The following is a 25,203-nucleotide window of genomic DNA, read 5'->3' on the forward strand; positions in this document are numbered from 1 at the left end:
ATCCCACGTTGAAAGACATACTTAAGTCGTAAAATAAGTAAGTGGTAGTGGAGAGCGGTGGCTGGTTGGCTCAGGAGTCATCGCTGTGAACCAGCAACGTTGATATCCTGTGTCCCATTACTGACATGCTGTATCTGCGTTCTCAATCGGAGAGAGCTGCTAGTCTCAACCCAGTTACAAATGACCGCACTGTTTAACATTTTAAGCATCACCGTTGTGAATGTGGTTTAGTGAAGCTTTTCAAGTGACAAGTGAACAATATTGGCAGGAAATATGACAGATTGTGCCCCTCGAAGGAAATTAAAGGTCTCGAAATTATTTCATGAGCAGTTTAGGCATCCTCCAGACCCGCCTGCGACACACCTCGAGCTGTGAACGTTCCAAACGGAAATATCCTCATCCCATGATAACACCCAAATAGCATGTTTGGACTGTACTTTTTTAAAATAAAAAAAATACAATGCTTGAATAACTAGTGGTAGAGTTAGGTGTAGTGCATGATGCTTAATTCAACAGTTGAGAGACTGCCTGTTCAATAATACACATGCACCCTTTTGTATCTTTCTCACTTCAGCTTGGGTGACATGCCAGAAACCGAATCCACAAGTCCCGAAGCATTGCAGAATTTCATTCGTAAAAAAAACAATCACACTTTAATAAATTCACAGCAAGGCAAAACAAACTTACTACAAAACGAGCTTTATGTACAGAATCAAGACATCATTGTGGCCAAAATGGGTTGTTGCTACACCACACCTCGCTGTCAAACGTGTTCCTACTGTCCCTCTGCCAGCTACCACAGCTGCCACGAAGGTGACACGCAGCGACCTACCCAAGATCTGCTCTTCCCAAGTCTGAGCCAAACGAGATATTGAACTTGACAGTACCACCTGAGAGCCATAACTTTAGCAGAGTCCGAGTCCTGTGTGCGGCCAATAGTAGTGAATTATGTGATAACCACTTGAAATGAGTGGGGTTGTGATATACAGGGACTCCTCTACTTACGAACGAGTTAGGTTCCAGAGGTCTCTTCTTGAGTCCAACTTTACTCCTGTCAATTCCAAACATGTCGTACATTGGCACGTACACTAAACACGGGGAATGGCTTTAAACGTTGTATAATCTCCTGTTGATGTAGCTGCCACTGGTTCTTCATGTTCTGCAGATGAAGATGCCACCACCGCCACATGTTCGTTCGTATCTCTTAAAGTTCGTAAGTCGAATGTTCGGAAGTACAGAAGTCCCTGTAACCACTCTCATTCAACCACTCGAGTAAATCAGGTACCCCTCTAACATTTTGAAACTTTAGCCGGTTCCAATGTCTGCTTTTGGGTCCGCGAAACTGTAGCCCTTCCCCCTTTATTTACGAGCGAAATGGAACGCCGTGCGCGAGGCGTGGTCACGGCAGGACCCACTCCCAGGCGTGCAGGGAGCCATCGTTTCCCGCGGAGAGCAGGGTCCGGGCTCGCCACGGGTGCCACGCATGCTGCGTCACCTGCGCGTCGCGGGCATCGCCCTCGACCACCGTGTGACCTTTGTGGACGAATGACGGTCGAGCGGGGGCGAGGTCCGGCGTCCAGGATGTCGTGTCATAGATATGCACCATTCCGTCAAATCCTGGTCCCCGGGAAGACACGGGATAAGATGATTAAATTGTGAAAAATAATGTCCTAACCCTTCTCTAGGAAATAGCCAATAACGCCTCTTTCCCACGTCTGCCTCCCCACTTTAAAACAACTTTTTTTTTACACTTTCCATCAGCCATACAGCCTTCTTGCAAACATTCAGCATCAGCAGTCAATCCTGTTTGAACCAATGCTGGTGACCTGGCAGATGTTTGATAGGCAAGGTCAGATATGGGTCCTAGTTCGATACAAAACTACGTGGAAAATACACAAAATAATCAAGAACGTCATCGTGGAGAACGTAGGTAACAACGCTTCAAATTAGATCTATTTAGGCTTAATGGTCAATATGTAAAACATCGGCAAACTGACATTTAATGGTACTTAATATATATATTTTAAACCGTATGCCATCGTGGTGGACTATGGGTTTAAAAAATATAAAAAATAAACTTTTGTTCAATCAGTCTGTGTGCTTTCTGAACCAATTTGTTAAATGAACCAAAATGTTATTTTTACATGACCCTTGTGCAACTTTATCGACGTAGCAGCTAAAAATCGAATTCGGCTATCCGCCAAAACCTTTCAACCTACGTGATACGTCTTCGCGTTTAAATTTCAATATTTTGTTGCCTTTTCGCTGGAGGCATTTCAATGTCTTTCAATTGACCTTGAGATAAAACCACAAAAGATGAAAGCCCAACCGAATGTGTCACGATTGCCTAAGCCGCTTTAAGCCAATTTGTATTTCACACATTCTTACTTTCATCGCAGTCTGTTACTTCTACCAACTTCACCGAAATGCATTATTTAACCCCTACTTGATACATTTTTCCCAACTGATCAAGTGAAATAATGTTATACCGCTGTACTGCCGGGGCGTATCCTTCGTTAACGGATATTAATCAAGAAAAATGTTTTCTCCAAATGTGACAAAACCACTGCGTTTACGCGGCCAACAAAAAATCACATTGCGTCGAGGTTGTTGGGAGATGGCTTTCGTACGAGGATGTACAACGGAAAGAGATTACGAGGAAGACGGGAAAAGAATGCGATGGGACAGATGACTTAAGCGAACCGATCGTCATAATGCAACGTGGAAGAGCAGCGCAGCAAGGCTGCTGGACGACGGGAGAGATCTGCCACCAACCCTCTGGGCTGCCAACCCTCTGGAAAGACGACGGCACGACACGAGTGGAAACCAAACAAATTAACCAACGAACCAGACAGAGCGATGTTCTCCGGGGCAGTCGGTGACCAGCTGACGCAGAGCATCGACTCCTCCGTCTCTTCCGGCGCCGTCGCGCTCTTCCGGCAAGAGCTCTCCAAAGTGGCGGCGGCCACCACGCGATCCAGATTCCTCGCGTCGGACACGGCCACGCGCCCGCTCGCCCAAAACCTCGCCACTCGGACCCCGGGCCGTCCGGCCTGCCCACCGGAGCGGCCGCCGTCCAAGGCAGCCGCGCAGGCGCAACGGGGTCCGTCGTCGGCTTGGCTCCCCGCCTCCGGCGGCGGTGAGGGTGCCGCGTGCGCCGCCACACGCCCAGAGCGGGCGTCCAGCAGCCAGAGGTCGCCGACGTTGCCGCAGGCCAGCAGTGTGCGCCCTCCGTCCACGAACGCCAGCGCGCACAGGCGGCCGCCACCGGCGCCGCCGTCTGTCGGCGTTCAAACGCTTTAGCGGGTTAAAACTAAACTTTTACTCCATTGAAACCTCATTTGCCAGTAAAAAAATATAATTGGTTTTTTACCCTTCTATCTGGCAACAAAACTGACACTTTTTTTTACGAGGAGTCGTGTTTGCATAGACCACAATACCTGCAGCCATAATGCAAAAAAAACCATAACTCTGATAATATATACACTGTGCGCCTTTCGGCGTCATCTGGTCCAACCCATGTGAGACTAGGCTCTAAGGAAAGCTGTCTCGGGTGTGGACCAATCAACTTCAAGGACAGTGCATATATTATCAGAGTTATGTTATTTTTGTTTGCATTATGGCTGCAGGTATTGTGGTCTATGCAAACATGACTCCTTGTAAAAAAGGTGTCAGTTTTTTTGCCAGATAGAAGGGTAAAAAACCAATTATAAAACTAAACTTATTAAACTAATTTTAATTTACCAGGTGAGGCCCACTGAGCTACGTAGCTCTTTTTCAGAAGCGACCTTGGCCACAAATGATAGCTCAACTAAGTGGGCTGATCATCACGTGGAAATGTATGAGTAGCCAAACACTCTTTAAATGCGTGTTGTCGATTCTAAATGTGGAGGGAAAAACCGGAGAACCCGGAGAAAAATCCATGCAACCACAGGGAGGGACATGCAAACTTCAAATATACAGCAGGCGTCAGGGTTGGGATCGAACCCAAGACGTCCTGTATACCAGGCGAGGGAGTTAACATCTCGCCACCGTGGCACGCAGGTTAGTGCCGCTCACGTTCACAAAGCAAAAGTGGAAACCTGATGCACAAATGGAAAGTAAAAAACTCTACAGTGTGCGACTGTGGTCATCCAGAACTGACCGTACAACGTGTAACAACGCAATGCCCGGTCCACAAATTCCAAGGAGAGGTCACGGCGATACACTCCGCTACTGCTCCTGACGCGGCTATCTGGCTTGACCACCTGAATGTGAAACTGTAGCCGTTGCTTCGTACGAAAGAAGATTGGTGATACCAATTAGGGAAGAGATTGAACATTTTCAGGTGACAGTTTGGGATTTTTGAGGCCAATTTCGGATTGTTTTTCAGCTGCCCGCATTATCCACGTCATATAACAATCGCGTAAACGATCCGGAAGCGCGGATAGGACCGTCGCAGGGTTGTGATGTCACGGAAGTTCCCGTCTTATTTTGACATGGTGAATTGTTCTAAATAATAATAATTACGGTACAAGTGTCAAACTTTTCAGCACCGTTTTAAAGCGCGACACTCAAGAATCACGTAGAATTTCCGAACGGACAACAGCGATATCATCCCGTCTGCACAACTGATACTATAATTGAGAGATATATATTTTTTTACTTACAACACAAGACTAACATTTTTCTTTACAATCAAAGTCCGCTACCGATGACGGAGTCGCCGAGACAGAAGGTGGCTTGTCGCGTGTGCAGGTCCGTGGTCTGGACGGTGCCGATGCTGGACCCATGCAGGAGGAGCTGGTCCGATGAGCAGCACATGTGACTCCACTGCGGCTCTCTCCGGCTGTTGTGGATCTCGCCCACATTCCTCACCACATCTGGTGCGTGCAGCACAAACACACACACGTGCAGTCCCGGTGACTGCCCCCCTCCTCCACACTCGCCGCGCACTGATGAGCGGCAGATTTATACAAAGATTCATGAGCATCACGAGTGGGTACTTTCAGCTCTTCAAAGATGTTTGGTTGGCCAGCGTATAAAAGTAGGCCATACGCCCTCTTAGAGGGCCTCTCAAGAACTTACTCTTGTGGAGGCCATGGTAAGCCGGCGGATGAAGTTAGGGCAATCTTCACTGGCCATGTCATATGATATGAGCAAAAGAGTTTTGCTGGCTGCTTGTTGGGCAGCTGGGGCGCCACGGTGGCGAGATGTTAACTACCTCGCCTGGTATACAGGAGGTCGTGGGTTCGATCCAAACCCTGATGCTCGTACATTTGGGGTTTGCATGTTCTCCCCGTGATCGCGTGGATTTTTCTCCGGGTCCTCCGGTTTAGTGTATTTGGTTGCTATAAATTTCCACGTGATGATAAGCCACTTCGTTGAGCTATCATTTGTGGCCAGGTCGCTTCTGAAAAAGAGCTACGTAGCTCAGTGGGCTTTACCCGGTAAAATAAAAATTGTTTAGTTTAAGTGCGCTATAAGATCGCCCGCCATCGCACAGCGTTGGGTCAGGTCGGTGCGTCGTGCTGGCATCATGCCTCCCCCCCTCTACCCTCCACCTAGGCCGTGGATCTGGCGCAAACGCACGAGCAGTGCCAGTTTGTCACTGAAATTTACTTTTCAGTGTGGTTTTACATGTAAATAAAATTAACCCGTAAAAACAAAGTTTTCCACTATAAATCTATATATATAAAATCGCAAATCTGTCTGTCTGTCTGTGTGTGTGTCTGTCTGTCTGTGTGTCGCCGGACCATACGCAGTTTCATTGGACGAAATGTGAGGGATTTGCGAAACACGATTGGTCCGTTTGGTTTTCCACGGCGGTTGCCCCTGGCAACGGGTAGCGACGCATTCGCTGCGGGGTGGACGCCATTTTTAATTCCCGTTAAAAATATGCGCACGCATTAACACGCGACTCTGAGGTAAATTCATCAAAGTTTCACGTCCTCTTCACTCCCCCCCCACCCCAATGTGTGCAATTACTATTATAGGGTCGGTAGATAATAAAATTATAGCGATTAGACAGTATTATTGTAGCGCGGGGGGGGGGGGTAACGGCCCCAGTACCCAGCCTCAGCCGGGTGGGCAATTTAGGCGAGGCCGGAGGCTCTGCACGGTACTAGGCCTCGACACCCCACCACACTATAGGCGTACATATTACTGCACAGCGGCCGAGGAGATCGTGGCTGGGGGGGGGGGGGGGCAGGGGTAGCAGCCCATCTGTGTATATATGTAAGGTTATTAAGAAATATATTTTTCACCCGGGCAACGCCGGGTACTTCTGCTAGTCCTTTATATGCGTGGCGGCTAGAGTCCTCTCGTCCTCTGGCTTGAGATGGCTGCACCTATGGGTCAGATGATTGTCTGCCAGCATTAAGCAATTGGTAATTAAATATTTAAATTTTAACAGTGTAGCATTTTGGAAAAAATGTTCACGAAAATTAATTGTCACGCACAACGAGTCTGTGTGGAAAATGTCAGCTCGATTGGATCACGGGAAGTGGGATAAAAAACGACCGAAAGATTTGCACGGTCGTAAACAGGCAAGCAAGCAAGCGAACTTAATATAAAGGATTTAAAAATGCGGTTGTCCAAGTCTAAACTAATCTGATCGCGACTCTCCTCAGTGGACATCTGCAATGGCAACATCCAATAAGATAACAGAGAACACATGACAACAACCCCAGCTTGTGTGCTCTGTGAACCAATCATCATCCAACACACTTTTCATCAAACCCTTGTTTCCATTGGCTTGACAAAACTCTATCATTACATGCCAAACAACTATGATAATTTTTTATTTAAAGCTTTCGTGACTGCAGGGATCCATATTCTTGGTTCTTTCGGTAAATTCACGTAGAAGGGAAATAATAAAATAATAATAAAAATTTGATTTTTATTATTTCCCTTCTACGTGACTTTACCGAAAGAACCAAGAATATGAATGGGGAAAAAAAAAGTTATATTGTTATTATTTTATTATTTCCCTTCTACGTGACTTTACCCAAAGAACCAAGAATAACTATGATAATATTCGCGATTTATCGCCCTTTGTCAAAACAAATCTGAAGGCCTCCCTACTCTGCTTCAGTCAAGGGGGTTGCTTGACCATACTTCACCACGCTGCTCAGCACAGGTTGGTGATGCGGAAGAAAAACCCAACGCCCCCCACCCATTTGGATTTTACTCACCACCGATGGTCAGCCGTGGGCCGGGATTCGAACGCACGGTCGATGGATTCATTGTGCGGTGTGCCCCAGAGGTCGCAAACGGGTTTAGATTCCTTACCCGTACCCGGCCGCACCAGGGTCGCAAACGGGTACCCGTACCCATACCCGGCCGGGTACGGGTACCCATACGCTACCCGTACCCTAACCGAAATGAGTGACAAACGGTTACTCACCGGTGACTCACGGCCTACCCGTACCCGGCCGCACCAGGGTCGCAAATGGGTACCCGTACCCGTACCCGGCCGGGTACGGGTAGCCGGGTATCGGGTAGGGTACGGGTATAATGTACCCGGTTGCGACCTCTGGTGTGCCCACCCCTCCGCCAACACTCCGTGCTAGCCGACAGCTCACGTGCGTGTGTTTATGGCCGTTCTCGTGTCCCCTCCACCTCTCTCTCTCCCCAAAGTTAGAAGCGGAGGCGCGCGTTCACTCACCCGTGTCGTCTCCTCCTCTTTGCCAGAGTTGGATGGAGTTGTCCGTAGGGCCGCTGCTCAGCAGCAAGCTAGGAGTGGAGCGAGGGAACAGCGATCAGCTCCCCGAGTGATATTGGTGCTGGAACGTGGTGATGCCCGTATCTTAAGCGGTATTTGAAATAAAAACTTCCGGGATGCAAAGATTTTTTTTTTATTGAAATCCAATTTCTTTAGAACTGCTGTTTGTGTTTAGTTTATTGTCCTTCCCCCCCCATACCTCTGTGGGGAAGGACATGCATGCGTACAAAATAAGACGGGAACAGAATCATTGAGCATTTAAAACGCACGTTAAATACCACGTAACAAGCGTCACGTGCGCGACACGGAACATGCAAACTCCAAATATACAGGCGTCGTGGTCGGGGATCGAACCAGCAACCTCCTGCATACCAGGCGGGGTAGTTAACATCTCGCCACCGCTTGCCTGTCAAGCGCAACAGTCGCGGTAGCAGCAGCAATAGCAGCAATAGCAGCTGGTAGTGGTGGTGGGGAATCAGCTGCTTGCCTGTCAAGCGCAACAGTCGCGGTAGCAGCAGCAATAGCAGCTGCTGGTGGTGGTGGTGGGGAATCAGCTGCTTGCCTCACCTGGTACCCCGAATACTCTCCAAACGGTACACTGGCCGGTTCGAGAAGCCTCCGTGCACCACCTTGAAGTCGCGCTCCGGACACATGCCCTGCCGAGCGACGGGAAAGTGGCCGGAGAAAAACGGTGAATTGAAATCACCCGCAATGCCCCTCCCTCCCTGCTACATCGTTTTTATAGCATTATTTTAGTGATTTCTAGAAAGGTTTAGTTTAGCCATATTTGTTTGATGTAGTATAAAGTTAGACTTAGAATTTGTATCTAAATTGTATGATTGTTATTGTGATCTAACATCAAAATGTGATTTTTGCACATTTTTGTAGGCAGCATAAACAAATGCTGCTTTTTCTGGAAGATTTTATTGTTTTTGTAGGAGATGTTTCAAATCTGCGTGCAGTACATTTTAAACGCATCTTTAAATTTTAGTGTTTGTTGCGGTCGCACTCGAATCAAGAGCCGAATGGCTCACGGGGTCATTCCAAATAAATGAAACTGAAAACTGAAACTGCCCAACCGGCTCCCCTCCACCTGCACAGTGCTTGGATGTGCGACCACCGCACACAACGGCCCGTTAAGAGGCTGCCGGGCAAGGCGGCGGTCAGCAGAGGGCAATGCGGCATAACGGTCGATTCTGTCACGTGCGCTTCATTGGACGCTGTGAAAGAGTTGTTGCTGTCCGTGATATTTTCGCCACGGTTTTTATCCCGACCGTGCGATCTGCGCCACGTCGCCAGACGGGGAATCCCCTGAGACCTCCCGCAGAGCAGTGGGAAAACGGCCCGCGGAAGCGGATATTGTAGAGCTACTTCTAAGATTCCTTCAAGCGACCTCTGATCCACACGCAGTAGAGGGCAGCACTTGCCACGTGCGTTGTATTACGATTCTCAGAGCTGGAATTTTTTTCCAAAATTAAGTGCAAGAACCAAATTCGATGTCACGTGTTTTGTTATGCAGTCATTGGGAGGCCAGGCTGAGACTATCAACTGGCAAAACTTGAGATCCAAATTGAACCACGACTCAAGTCTTTGCGTGAGTCTAGAGGTCCCCTTTGTGAGTCACCGTTGGCCGTGCTGAGGCCATCGACTCGTTTCACCCGAGAACCCAGTTCAATCACGGGCAGCGGCTGAAACCCTCAATTCAAACCCAGGATCTCGGCGGTGCCAGCATTGTACCACACAGGGACAGCTGCCATCCCGGGAAGGGGGGGGGGGGGGACGACGACCCTCGGAGGGGGTCAGGAAAAAAACCCCTACTGCGCTTTGAGATGTTTGTTACGGGTGCAGGATAAATGCAACTCGTTGTTATGGTTGTTGTCGGGTTGTGTCCGGTCACACCTGCTTCTCCTTGGGCAGAAGTTTCTGCGGCAGCCCCAGCTCAAGGATCTCGTTTTTCTTCTCCGAGTTGAATCCGGCGACGCACACACCTGACGGACGGACAGACAAGACGTGTCTTGGCCTCCGCAAACACACCGAGGGGCCGTGTCCCCCCTGCATGGAAAGCACGCAGATTAATTCTTTAGTTCTAATATCATTATTAAGAACACTTTCTGTACGCAGGCAAGACTCCTCGAGTCTCCACGCTTTTTCAAGAGGCTCGTGCTAAGTGTTGGCGGTGGCGGGCGACGACCGTTATACGTTTTCCAAACGTGGCAAGTTTTGCCCGTCACGTTGACAACACAGACGAGGGTTGTGGCGTCGAACAGAGGAGGTCAGGTGGACGGAGCGAAGGAGAAGCGATGAAGTTCTAGAGCATGTTCAGGAGAAGAGCTGATTGGAACGACCCAGGCAAGATGACAGATGTGCATTGGCACTCCACGCCTATCACTACCCCAACCCCCATCACTACCCCAACCCCCATCACTACCTCTCCCCCTACCCTTATCACTACCCCAACCCCCATCACTACCCCAACCCCCATCACTACCCCAACCCCTATCACTACCCCTCCCCCTACCCTTATCACTACCCCAACCCCGATCACTACCCCAATCACTACTCCTACCCAAACACTCCCACCTGTCCTCCTTACTGTCACCATAGCTCCACCACTTTTAATAACCCCACTCTTTACATTTACTACGGGAATCGAATGTACAATTTGGATAATTATTGTAAAGCGCCTTGGACAAAGGCGCTTTATGAATCTAAGATAAGAGGGATGCCGGCTCGACGATTAAAGTGGGACCACACAGTGAGACGAAGAAGAGAGCTCAAGATCGGACAGGGTGGAGGGAGATTGGGTCAGAGACCTGCGATTGTACAGAGGACGAATATATAGAACTTCTTTCGCACCATACGTAGCCAACCGTGCTAATCGGAGGTTCGGGGGAAGAATAAACTAACAATAAATTGAGGGAACGTGAATAAATGGGGGAGAAATGTCGTCGCACACTCCCCTTCACATCATTAGCACGCTTGGCTATATACGGTGCGAAAGAAGTTTAACACAAAAAAAACTAAGATAAAGATCCCCCGTATAGCCTTAACAGACTGTTTGGGCAAGTGCTGTTAGCGAGCACCTACACATACACACGTACACGGTCCCCCATCGTCGTCGCGTCGGACTCACTGTTGTCGTCCACCCACTCTATGGTCCTCGTGGGCTCCTGCAGATCGAACATGTGCAGCTCCTTGTAGCTGTGGGGACACGAGCACGCGGCGCAAGCGCAGAGGTCACGGCCGGCGCGAGAGGTCGCGAGCGACTGCATTGCAGCCGTAGCCCTTTGCTCGGCTCGCTCTCCACCTGTCGCAATGCTCGTCGTCGAGTCCGAGCCTGCGGGTTTCAAGACCGCATGAAATCCACAGGCTCGGTCGGTCAATCGATCCGAAGTTCGTAACGCGCTCCATGTTCAGGGAAGAGCTCAAGACGGAAGCGCGCGGATGGCACGGGACATTTAACTAATCGTGAGTAGGAGCAGCAGCAGCATCATCATCACGGTCCATAGGCAGATAGCTCGTAGGTGTCAACTGCACATTTTGTAATGTGTTTCCACTTTCCTCTGTCTTGTGCACAACATGCTCAAGTAGTGCAACATCTTTCTGGCCCCAATCTCGTGTCGTCATCAAGCCATTCTCTGTTACGTCTGCACTTGTGCAGGTGCTGGGTGGATCGTTAACATCGCAGCATCGTGAGAAACGGCGACTGCTTGAGAAGATCATCCAGCAGCGGATTTACCCTGGCTGATTGTTATTATTGTTGTTGCTAACACGCAGTGGGGTTGTATAGGGATATGATTAATATGCAATGGGAGTTCACAGAGGCGTGGTTTTTAACGTGCAATAATGTCATTGAGAGGCGAATGGTTGACATGAAGTATAATTTCATAGAGCTGGACCGGGGTATAACTTCTCATGGCACATTTTACGGGGCTTCCAAAGCACCAACCTCCAACTCCCCCGGACCCATATAGACCCCCCCCACCCTCCACCAATGACAAAAGAAAAATAACATTTTCCGGAGTTCAGCCCTGGACAGCTCCGGCTGCAATGAAACCTTGGACAACAGGACTAACCTGCAGCAAGATTCCATTGGGATAACAATGGCGACATACAATTGAATTACATACGCCCAGCTGTGTCCATACACAATCACGGTAAGTTCAATAGTATACTCTTATATCAGCGCACAACTTTATCTATCTGCGATGAACGGTGCACTTTCACGTGGTTTTCATGCAGGGGGCGCTGTAAACCTACACGCCCCCTGCATGAACGACGGAGGCGCAGGGACAGACGTTCGATCACGTTGGAATCGATCTGCAGACGGCGGTCTTCTCGCACGGCCAGCAGCTCTATGTCGCCTTATCTCGATCCCGCAATCCCAAACAGGTGAAAGTCTGCATCGAATCGAACCCCCAGCAAGGCTATCGACTTAACGACGAGAGAAAATTCACACGAAATCTCGTTTTTAATTAAGTCTTCCAGATGTAAAATGACATAAGCTTTTAATGAAGAAATAAAATTATCTAATTCAAAACACAATACAATTCAAAGATGTTTCATTTTAAAACTTCAAAACGGAGCATCGGGTGCTCGCGTGAATGCGTCGTTCGTGTGCGATTTTTTTCGTGACTTTCCTCGCCAAAGGTCGGAATAAGAAATAATTGCATAGTATAGCCCCCTAATAAGCAAAAGGATTTGTCCAAGTTAAAAAAATAAAAACGAGACATCTGGACACACACGCCAACAGGATTATCAGACGCATCAACAACATTTGCTTTAAACACGCAGCGGTAAAAGATGCGTCTCGTCATCCAGACAATACGATATTCATCAGGTCATTCAAACACTGCATCGCGACTCTGCACAAATACAAAATACAACACAGGCTTGGGCGGTAAGTCCCCACACAGGTTGAGCCCGTACCAGCGTTTAAGATAGTGGGGATATTGCGACTTTCTCGCCCACCGTGCAAGGGCTACGGTGGGTCCGACTTTTGTTGAGCAGTGGCCCAAACAAGCGACATCGGGTGGCGCCCTCTGGCGAGAGAGAGAGCCGCAAGGGGGCATGACCGTGGCACGCGAGACACATCCAGCGTGGAGGGAGATGGAGCGATGGAATCAGCTCGCGTGCAAGCTGCCAAGCGGTCTGTTACATCGCAGGATTGCGAGAGACGGTGGCGACAGTTCCGGGGGAAATCTTTATCCAGAAGTCAACGCTTTCGTCAATAACGCGACTTCAAAAAGAAAACGATAGGAGACGTTTCAGGCAACGGGCCCTCTCCTTCAAAGCACGCAGGCGAATCTCTCTGGCATGTGCTGTGAAAGGTCATCGCACGAAACGGTTTTTAGTTAATTACACTATGTAACACAATTTTTGTTCCTGGGTAGTGTTATTTCGTAATTGCTTATGCCTAAAAAGTATACAAAATTGCTATTATTCACCACAAACTTAGCTTTTGTGACGAAGACAGTGATATATTTAAATTTACCTATTTTCAATGAGAAAACGGGCGAATTTGTGTATTTTCGTTCACATAAAATTAACATGTATTTATACAAAGTAATTAAAAAATGACTACAGAAGATTTATAAGTGAGTAGTTTTTCAACATTTATGATTATACTGTAAATGACTTTCACGAATCAGCCCCCAAATGTAGTCTCCCATCATGTTCTCGTTATACTGTCCTTGGTAGCGATGTTCAAAGTCTAGTAAATCCTGGTGGAAGCGCTCGCCTTGCTCCTCCGAGTACGCTCCCATGTTTTTCTTGAATTTATCAAGATGAGCATCAAGGATATGGACTTTGAGGGACATCCTACAGCCCATTGTGCCGTAGTTCTTCAGAGTCTCAACCAGCTCCATAGTTCTAGACATTGCGATTGCCCAGGAAGCCACGAACCACTGCGACAAAGCTGTTCCAAGCCGCTTTCTCCTTACTAGTGAGCTTCTTGGGGAATTCATTGCACTCCAGGATCTTCTTTGTCTGTGGTCCGACGAAGACACCGGCTTTTACCTTTGCCTCAGACAGCTTAGGGTAGAAGTCTTGAAGGTACTTGAAGGCTGCCGACTCCTTATCTATCTACAGCTCTGACAAATTGTTTCATAAGGCCCAATTTGATGTGCAGTGGTGGCATCAGCACCTTCCGGGGGTCCACCAGTGGCTCCCCCATTGACGTTGTTCCTCCCCACAGAGAACTCAGTCTGCTGTGGCCAGTCTCGTCTGTGGTAGTGCGCCTTAATGTCTAAAACTTTAGTAATTTTTGTATTACCTTAGTATAAATACATGTTAGTTTTGATTAATGTTGTTTTTTCTGACTTTATGTGAACGAAAAGACACACATTCGCCCGTTTTCTCATTGAAAATAGGTAAATTTCTAAATATCACTGTCCTCGTCACTAAAGCAACGTTTGTGGGGAATAATAGCAATTTTCTGTACGTTTGAGGCATAAACAATTAGGAAACAACACTTACTACCCAGGAACAAAAATAATAATTGCTACATAGTGTTATCATGGTGTACCACTGCCAACGCAGCAGCAACATCACCAAATAATGCTTTATCCAGAAGTGGCTGCCGGTAAAATGATTTATGATAATGAATATGACCAAGATGAATGGTGGTGGTGGTGATGAGTATGACTGTTTGAATTGAGACGATGTGTTTATGACAGGTAAGGCAACGAGGGTGGCGACTAAGAAGACGACACTGCTGATGCCAATGACGGTGAAGATGACGTTACTCACACTACGATTATAACAGTGGGAACTACACCAGCTATCGCTGCTACTGCTGGTGCGTGCTGATGGAGAGGACAATGTTGCTGATGATGTTGTTGCTGATGATTATATTGCTGCTGCTGATGTTGCTGCTGCTGATGTTGCTGATGCTGCTTGCTGCTGATGTTAATGCTGCTGTTAATTCTGATGTTGCTGCTGCCGATGATGATGTTGCCGCTGATGCTGATGTTGCCGCTGATGATGATGCTGATGATGCCGCTGATGATGATGCTGATGATGCCGCTGATGATGATGCTGATGTTGCCGCTGATGATGATGCTGATGTTGCCGCTGATGATGATGCTGATGTTGCCGCTGATGATGATGCCGATGATGATGATGCCGCTGATGATGATGCTGATGTTGCCGCTGATGATGATGTTGCCGCTGATGATGATGCTGATGATGATGTTGCCGCTGATGATGATGCTGATGTTGCCGCTGATGATGTTGCTGATGTTGCCGCTGATGATGTTGCTGATGTTGCCGCTGATGATGATGCCGATGATGATGATGCCGATGTTGCCGCTGATGATGATGCCGATGTTGCCGCTGATGATGATGCCGATGTTGCCGCTGATGTTGATGTTGCCGCTGATGATGTTGCCGCTGATGATGATGCTGATGTTGCCGCTGATGATGATGTTGCCGCTGATGCTGATGTTGCCGCTGATGATGATGCTGATGTTGCCGCTGATGTTGATGCTGATGATGTTGCTGCTGATGATGATGCTGATGTTTCCGCTGATGATTCTGCTGCCGATGATGATGCTGATGTTGCCGCTGATGATGATGCTGATGTTGCCGCTGATGATGCCGCTGATGTTGATGATGATGCTGATGATTCTGCTGCCGATGATGATAATGCTGCTGCCGCTGATGATGTCGCGGTTTTCCTTACGCGAGGATGGACTCCAGCAGCCACGCGTCCGCCTCCATGGCTACACGTGGGCGCCTCCACTTCCTGCTTCCGGCTTCACACCGGAACACGTGGAGGGGGGTGGGGGGGGGCTTACCCATGACGTCACTGTGCTTACTTGCAATGCCCTTTGTTTTAAACAAGGATTCTGATACGGTAATTGCATTTGAAATGTACACTTTTATCGCTCTATATTTTTTTGCTAAAGCTGAGGGGTCGTCCATAAATGACGTCACGCACCTGGGGGGGGGGGGGGGGGTCAGACATTTGTGACGATGTGTGACGAGGGGGGGGGGGTTGAGAAATGTGACGTCACATCAAAATCCGCAACTTTAAATAAATATAGACAACACGTTCTACTTAATTAAATAGACTTTTAATAAATGTTTGCTCCTACAACATCAGAGTGCAGCGCCACATTAAATACGCACTACAATGACAATAGTTTAAAGCGATTTGAAGCATGTTTTATTGACGTCACGCGATTTTTGACCCCCCCCCCTCGTCACACGGCGTCACAAAAAGTCAGACCCCCCTCAAATATGACGTCACAAACCTCTGCCCCCCCCCCCCAAATATATAAAACATGCTTCAAATCGCTTTAAACTATTGTCATTGTAGTGAGTATTTAATGTGGCGCTGCACTCTGATGTTGTAGGATAAAACATTTATTTAAAAGTCTATTTAATTAAGTAGAACGCGTTGTCTATTTTTATTTAAAGTTGCGCATTTTGATGTGACGTCACATTTATCAACCCCCCCCCTCGTCACACATCGTCATTAATGTCTGACCCCCCCCCCCCCAGGTGCGTGACGTCATTTATGGACGGCCCCTTTGTCGTAATTGTATATTCAGTGACTTACAATGTTTAGAACGCTGTAATATCTGATTGTTGATCACATCCATATGTATGATCACAATCATACGTGCTCTCTGTGTTACATGTGTATTGTTATACTCCACAATGTGTAATTATATTCATATTTACTCTTTTTTGTGTTGTCCTTTTATTAATAGTTTGTGTTTTTGTCTCTATTCAAACACCGGCAGTCAGTCGACTAATAGATTTGGGGGTGGGGGTTATTCGACCATACTTCACCACTCTGGTCAGTGCGGGTTGGTAGAGGCCTGGCAGTAGAGCCTTGGGAGGCACAGAATCACGAGGAAATTAACTTGATTGCACTTAAATTTCGATTTAAAGCTTTCGTGACTGCAGGGATTCATCTTCTTGGTTCTTTCGGTAAAGTCACGTAGAAGGGAAGTAATAAAATAATAAAAATAAAACATAATAAAACAATTCTCACGACGTTTCGGCCACAACGCAAGCAGCCGTCCTCAGGTGAAGAACAGGTCTGTCGAGGCGACAGCGTCTGAGTGAGAATTGTTTTTATTATGTTTTATTTGTATTATTTTATTACTTCCCTTCTACGTGACTTTGCCGAAAGAACCAAGAAGTTGATTACACTTCCCTCTGCCTCCCACCACATAATCCCGCAGCAGCCTATAGCACCTATGACATGCGTGTGGTGGTTTGCCAATCTGAGCATTGGCCAGGCTGAACTCCGCTTAGCTTCCGAGATCTGACAAGATAAGTTCCCATTCCGGGTGATTTAATAATTGGCTCAATGGGCAATTATCTGGTTTAAAATCTCATCTGTATACCTCATGGCGACATTAATGCTTTATTCAATTTGGTAATTATGAATGCGACGTTCATAACTTGCAGTGTGCTATGGCAGAATGTGATTTACGCCATTACATTAATTCCATATTTAAAATGTTAAAGAAATGTATTATCACCACCATCATCAACAGCAGCAGCAGCTGTGATCGATCCACTGCTGGAGGCAAGGCCGTAGCCATGGTGTCAACATTTGGGGGGGACCAAATCTTTCAGGGGGTGTGAGGGTCCCCCCCCAGAAAAAAATGATCTAAATTTGAAAACGATTTTCCTGCCATTCCCTGCCTAAAATATAAAAAAAATTCACTTAAACATAGGATTGACTTTTCATTATTATTTTTACAATAGTGTATTGTATTACATTGCTCTGTTTTTTTTCTTTTTTACCTTTTCTTGTTTCATTGTATGTAATGGCAGAGATTAGGGATGAATAAAGTACAACCATAACCACAATAGATTGGGGGGGACATTTTTTGAATATTTGAATATTGGGGGGGATGTGTCCCCAATATATATTTTAATTACGGCCTTGGCCGGAGGAAGCCCTTGCCAAGAAAGCCGTTTACTTATTTATTTATTTTATATTTTATTATGTTTAATTTGAATAATTTTATTATTTCCCTTTACCGAAAGAACCAATAAGATGAATCCCTGCAGTCACGAAAGCTTTCAATCGAACAAAAAGCAAGCCGTCTTATTTTATTTTACGAAAGCTCCAAAATTAAGATTGAACCACTTCTACGGGGAAGTTTTAAGCTTATCTTTTTTCTCTTTCTCTGGTTTTTGTTTTCTCTCTCTGCCTGTGTCCTCTCTTTGGAATTTTCACACTTAAATTCTAATTTAGCAATCTTTGAAATACGTAATCAACCGGGCTATGCGTTAATTGTGTGTTGACCGACTCTCTGTGTTGCATTACATTACATTTCGATATTTTACTAGGTTGTTTAATTTTAGTGTGTCTTTCTCCTAATTTTCAAGCTTGCGTACCGTACCACGTCGTTGTCCACTCATTGACATGCTAATTTTTTCTCTGTCCCCTCCCTCTCTCCGCCCCCGCCCCCTCTCTATATTTAAGGCCCCGTGTATCTTTATGATGTCTGTCTGTTTATATGTCTGTCTATAGTATTCTGGTTAGATTTTTGTTGCTATTTCTTTTATACCCGATGATGATTGCTTGTGTTGTAATCGAAACGTCGTAGTATGCTATTATTTCATTTATTATTTTATCTTTATACGTGACTTTACCGAAAGAACCAAAGAATAATTTGTATTATTTTATTATTTCCCTTCTACGTGACTTTGCTTTAAATCGAAAAAAAAGCAAGCCGTTGCCATTCGTCGGGTTCTCGCGATGCCACAGTGCACCCCACCCCGCGTGGCTTCCTCCGCACGAGCCGGTGATGTCCCACCCGACGTCTCCGCACGCGACGTCCATTCATACAAATCGTGCGCCTTATCGTTATTGTATGAATGCCTCTTCTGTGTGCTCGAGTGCTCTTGCTAAATCGATATCGTGTCTGCTCCATAACACGAGAATTCACTGATAAAACATGAAAAACCAATAAAAAAAAACAACGGGATTGATGTTTGCACGTGTCTGTTATACACGGCTCGCGGCCAACTCGGCGTCTCATTATTTCAGATGAGTCGGGAGGTTATTGCCAATCGTATACGAGATAATTAATAATCGCGCTACTAATTGCCCGCACCTGTCTTGCGGTGCGCCTTGCTGCTCCCGAAATGAACACCGGGAGGATGAAGGGAATTGTGTGGGGGTTGTTTTTTAAAATCCTTTATATTAAGTTCACTTGCTTGCTTGCTTAGGACCGTGCAAATCTTTCGGTCGTTTTTTTAACCCACTTCCCGTGATCCAATCGAGCTGACATTTTCCACACAGACTCGTTGTGCGTGACAATTAATGTTCGTGAACATTTTTTTCCAAAATTTTACACTTTTTAGGACGAAAAATTATATTGAATTACCAATTGCTTAATGCTGCCATGCAATCATCTGACCCATAGGTGGCAGCCATCTCAAGCCAGAGGACGAGAGGACTCTAGCCGCCACACATATAAAGGATTTATAGTGAAAAACTTTGTTTTTTACGGGTTATACTTGTTATTTATTTGAAAAACTCGAGTTGGAGAACTTCAGTTTTGGTTTGCACCAGAAAATTTCAATGCTGTTGGCCTTTGAGTACAACGTAGTAAGGTTCGAACCCGGTATCGTCCTACCAGCCAGACAGATGGTTCAATTGGAATGTTGAGTTCAAATCCTGATTTGGGTGGGGGGGGCGGGAAGAGTTCGCTCAGCCCATCACTCCTGGTCCGATAAAATTAGTACCACTTTGTAAGGAAGTCAACGGTGGTTTTGTCCTATATATACACTTTCGCCCTGGCCATAGAAATGTGGAATTTTCACCACTGCCTCTGGGCTGTAAACGTTTGATCAGCACCAAACAATTTGTTTAATTTCCGAGACTATCAACGGAGTCGCAGCCAAAGGAGAGAATTCGACTGAAAAGGGGCACGACCACAGCGGAGATGGAGCGACGAAATCGGATCGTGTGGAGGTGCAACAAGGTGGGCCAGATGTCTTGTGATCACCCCCCCCCTCATTTAATTCTAAAACTTAATATATTTTAAAGTAAGGTTTAGTTAAAACAGAAATTAATACTGTCATGTAGATAGGTTATTTGAACCTATCTACGTGACTTTACCGAAAGACCCAAAGAAAATGAATTCCTGCAGTCACGAAAGCTTTAAGTCAAGAAATTAATAAGCAGAGGAAACAAATGTCAGGGGTCAATTAATTCGGGGTAACAGGACATATGGACCACCCCGCACACGATCTACGTGCTGTATATATAGATTTATATTTAGGAGAAAGCGACGTCTCGTTGTCGAGAACGCAAGTCGCGCCGCTCTGCAGGATTTCCGAATGGATTCATCGTTTCGTGACGTTTCAATCCCTCACAATGGGGATACAATTGGGGGAGGGGGAGGTGGGTTATGACGACATTAACAATTGAGGGGGGGGGGCTTAGCTGTTCGTGTGTGGTGGGGAGGGAAAGGTACATTAACGTTTAATTGACTTTCCCATCCGCAGCACAAACACTCGTGGCAAAATCATTATAAATTGTTTTTATTTTATTGTTTAATTCGTTTTTTTCTTCTTCATATTCCAGCAAGGCGCGCCGAGCCCAATAGCCCGTTCATTACATTAAGCACATCCCTCGCCCGGGTTAATCTATCAACTACTCAAACACAATCAGACATGACCAATGAGATTCTATTTGTACATTAGCCTTTTCGCAACGTATTAAAGTGCTCGCGAAATCAAATCTTCCATATTGATTGCACATTTGCTAAACACAATTTGAAGAAATCGGATTATTCCGAAATGCACTCTGCCGAGAGGCAGTTAACGCCGACAAAAATCCATAATAATTAACAAGCGTCGGCGCCCCGCGGGCGAAGCCTCTCCGCGTGATTATGGCCCCAAATCATGATTACCGATGTGTTTGGGAGGATGAACAATTTGTTTACACTTTGCTAATGCGAATTAGCGCATTGTATTGAATGTTAAATGCACCGACTCGCCTCCTCGTAATTCCACGTGGGGGAATGGATCGAGCAATAATTACGCGCTTGGCTTTTTGGGCCTACGAGCTGTACACCACGTGGCTGTGACGATATTTATTTATATTTTAAAAACTAGTGGAAATCTTTAGAGAAGCTGCTTGCGGGTCAATTGAGCCCTTCGTGTTGTAAACAGACGGCGCCAGAATTCATGTGGCTGTGTGGCGAGATGTTATTTCCCTCGCCTCATGTACATGAGGTCGTGGGGATTCGGTCCTGACCCTGAAATGTGGAGTTTGCGAGTTTTTCCACTTGGTCGCGTGAACTTTTCTCCGGATCTTCCCTCCGCATTTAGAAAACATGCGTTCCGTGTATTTGGCTGCAATAAATTGCCACGTGATAAGCCACATCGTTGAGCTATCATTTGTGGCCAGGTCGCTTCTGAAAAAGAGCTACATAGCTCAGTGGGGCCTTACCTGGTAAAATAAATAATTTTTTCAAAATGTTTTTTGTTCGAGAGTTGATTTATCTCCGAATTGCTTCTACGAGTTGAGATTGTGTCAAAATCGTCCGCGAGGTTGTGCATATGCGTCGTAAAAAAAAAGGTAGCGGCGCAGCCCTGCGATGTTCTTGCTCGTGCAACTGCTAACGGAAGAGCCTGCACTCGAGGGGAGTTCTCAAGCTTCACGTCTAGAGGTGAGTTCGCGTGGCACAGAGGTGTGCCTCACACAGGACGGTAGCAGCACGACGACCCTTTGGCTCCAGTCCTTTGTAGTGATCCTTGGGCTTGTGAAAGACCCAACACGAAAGATTCCCGGGTTTTTAGCTTCCACGAAGTTAATGGTCCACCCTAAACCGCATCCGCACAAACCATGGCAGATGTTAGCTACCTCGCCTGGAATACAGGAGGTCGTGGGTTCGATCCCGACCCTGACCCTGCTGTATATTTGGAGCTTGCTTGTTCTCCCCGTGATCGCGTGGATTTTCTAAAGATAGGGCAATTCTTACTGGCAGTGTCATACAATATGAGCAAAAGAGTTTTGCCGACTGCCTCGTGTGCAGCTGGGGCGCCATGGTGGCAAGATGTTAACTACCTCGCCTGGTATACAGGAGGTCATGAGTTCGATCCCAACTTTGATGCTCATACATTTGGAGTTTGTATGTTCTTCTCGTGATCGCGTGGATTTTTCTCCGGGTCCTCTGGGTTTTTCCTCCACATTTATAAACACGCGTGAAAGTATTTTGCTGCTATAAATATCCACATGATAAGCCACTTCATTGGACTATCATTTGTGGCCAGGTCGCTCCTGAAAAAGAACTACACAGCTCAGTGGGCATTACCTGGTAAAATAAAAATCGTTTGTTTTAGATGTTGAAACTTTATGCACAAATTGAAAATTACAACTCTCCCGTAGTGTGCGACTGTGGTGATCCAGAACAGACCAATAAATGTGTAATGTAGCTCTCAGAGATACCGTCTTGTTCAGTTATATGTATAGTATATTTATTATGAATAAAGTCCGCCGACTCACTGATAACTTAACGAGTAACCGCGAGTGACTATATACACTTGAGTAACTTAGATAACTCTATTTTGAGACAACATAACTCTCGCCTTCCAAGACTACAAGGTGCCCACTCCAGGATGATGAAGACGACCTCTAAGGTGATGACGGCGACGGCAGTCCCCCTACAACAGCAGCCCAGAGCCCCGGTTCGCGCCGGCTTTTATCCCCTTCACGACCCGGCCACGCCCCTCGTCCCGAACCCTCTCTCACCGCACCTGGCCCTGTCTGTCTCTGCCCTTATTACAATTTACGACCGTCAGCAGGTCCCGTGCTTCCCCTCACGCGACCCTGTCATAGCTTGTCGCATCAATCATTATTCGCAACCACGTAGGACCCACACTACCCTAACATGACCCTGTCTTTTCCCGTTGCGGTAATTAGTAACCATGGCCACGGGGAGCCGTACTGTCCCTACATCGCCCCGTACTGTCCTCACAAGCGTATAACAACGCAATAACCGATCCAGAAATACGAAGGAGACATCCATCACAGTGATACGCTCCGCTGCTCGTAACGCGGTTATCTGGGCTTGACCACCTGAATGGGAAATCGTAGTCGTTGCTTTGCATTTACATCGGCCTTACGAAAGACGAAAATGGGCTTCCTCGTTCATTTGAATGATCTCGACAGGGTATTTTGGCCAACTCTTCAACGCCGTCCAAGACGTTTTGGCTGGGGTGGGGAGTGCGCACAATTTACCCCACCACAACCCTAAACCGCATCCGCACAATCTTAGTCGTATCTCCTCTCTAACCTCCACAAGGTGTCCCATAAGTCTGGAATCATAGGGAAAAAAATAATACAAAAAAGCGTAATAATAACGTTTTTTATTCACAGAACGTGCTCAACGTGTCCACCATTGTTCCCGACACACAACTCCAGACGAGATACCCGGTCAGCAAGCACACGGTAAATGGTATCAGGGGTAACGGTGTTACATGTGTCAGTAATGCGCTGCCGCAAATGTTCAACACTCTGAATTTTCTCTGCGTTGACCAGCGCCTGCGGGTGACCCCGGAGATAAGAACCCAGCGGTGTGGGATCAGGGCTTCTCGCTGGCCATTCCACAGGCCCTTGACGTCCTATCCAATGACCGGGGAAATATTAATTCGTTATTTCCCCCCTATGATTCCAGACTTATGGGACACACCGTATAGTCTATACCCCACTATTCTGCACAGGCCGCACAAGCAATGGCAGCACCAGATGCGGATACCTGATGATGGAGGTGCGTCTTATAATTCGATTTATTTATTGGTGATGCTGCTGCATTGGCAGTGGTGCACACACACAAATAACAACAACAGCAACTCATCACATTCGTCAACATTGCGGCCTTAAATGGAAAAATATACAATAGTAGACGTTTCGGGCAATGACCCTTTTTCACAGGAAACATAGGGATGCAAAACACGTAGAGTAGAATGATCTCTATGTGCTATGAAGAAGGGCTATTGCCAGAAACGTCGATTATATATGTTGTTTCCTCTTTAAAGGCTGTAAGTTTTATTGACGAGTGTGCTGTGTGTGTGTATTTTTTTTTTACGTATTGTACAATCCGTAGAATGTGGTCACAAAGAGGCGAACTCTCTCCACGTGGTGGTGGTTGACGACACAAAAGGCCTTGCCACGTGACCGATGTTTGTACCCCGAGAGATAAGGGGCCGTCCATAAATGACGTCACGCGATTTTGGACGATTTTTGACCCCCCCCCCCTCGTCACACGGCGTCACAAAAAGTCAGACCCCCTTCAAATATGACGTTACAAAGCTTTGCCCCCCCCCAAATAAAACATGCTTCAAATCGCTTTAAACTATTGGTATTGTAGTGCGTATTTAATGTGGCGCTGCACTCTGATGTTGTAGGAAAAAACATGTATTAAAAAGTATATTTAATTAAGTAGAACGTGTTGTCTATATTTATTTATAGTTGCGTATTTTGATGTGACGTCACATTTCTCAACCCCCCCCCCCCCCTCGTCACACATCGTCACAAATGTCTGACCCCTCCCCCCCACCAGGTAGGTGACGTCATTTATGGACGGCCCCTAAAACAAACACAAACAAATCGCCTGCGGTGTTCAGGCACACTCCACATCGAGACGCCGAGTCCACACCGGAGCCAGCCAGCAGTTGGACAACCTCGGTTGCGTGCAACTGGATCGCGTACGTGCGGACGTCTCCGCAACCAGTCGCGAGCAGTTGCACGCAACCCGATCGCTTTTCAGCGAGACGCTGCGTGCTTTTCAAGTGCGAGTTTTCAAGTGTGTCACAATTTTAATTAAACTTACGTTCGTTTTCATTAAAGTACATTTGAAACTGGCAAAAGAAATCGTTACAAAAACAACTGCACCACGCGATGTGAGCAATCGACAATTCTGCGGCGCCCACAGACGGGAATTATCGTGAAATAATAAATCCTCTGCAGCGCAAGTCGCCTCGGGCAGAGCATTTATACAAATATATAAATACCGATCATAGCACAATTTCAAAATCAAGTTACGGAGACATTAAACGGACACGGGCTGGAGTGTAAACAGACCAGGGTGACAGGAATGTGCATCCACTCAGCAATTTGCCTGCACCGTTGATGCATTCGCTCACGCGTGGACCCGGCCTGATAACGTGGAAGGGGGTCGTACATTTAAAAACAACGCACGGAAATTACTACGATAATGAGCCAAGAATGTCTGTGTGTAACGCGTGTGACGTCACTCCACGTCGACCAGCCCCCGTCATTAATAATCATGTGCGGGTGACGTCACTCCACATGGGGGGGGGGGGTGGGGGGTGAAGCGCCTCCTTCCCTCTCCTCGGCGTCAACTCACAACCCTCACTACAAAGGCAGAACACTCACGTCATCACGTGATCTCCGTCACGCTGTTGAGACATCAAAGTAAAAATGACGTCACGATGAACAAGGGATTATCACCTTTAAATGAAATAGCTCTGTGTCACCGCGGCCT

General features: G+C 46.8%; 1 protein-coding gene across 1 annotated transcript; it reads right to left on the reverse strand.

Annotated features, from left to right (window-relative positions):
* Positions 1-682: 682 nt before the first annotated feature.
* On the reverse strand, positions 683-15,508 carry LOC144732625 (integrator complex assembly factor WDR73-like). Its single transcript, XM_078614122.1, has 8 exons — positions 15,390-15,508; positions 10,839-10,906; positions 9,605-9,693; positions 8,273-8,361; positions 7,649-7,716; positions 4,692-4,862; positions 2,849-3,280; positions 683-1,617 (listed from the first exon to the last, which is right to left on the reverse strand). The coding sequence occupies exons 1-8, from the start codon at positions 15,506-15,508 to the stop codon at positions 1,400-1,402; spliced, it is 1,254 nt and encodes a 417-aa protein (XP_078470248.1). The 3' UTR covers positions 683-1,399.
* Between the last annotated feature and the right edge of the window lie 9,695 nt (positions 15,509-25,203).

Source organism: Lampetra planeri, chromosome 43 (genome assembly GCF_965212315.1).
Source record: "Lampetra planeri chromosome 43, kcLamPlan1.2.h2, whole genome shotgun sequence".
NCBI classification, from domain to species: domain Eukaryota; kingdom Metazoa; phylum Chordata; class Hyperoartia; order Petromyzontiformes; family Petromyzontidae; genus Lampetra; species Lampetra planeri.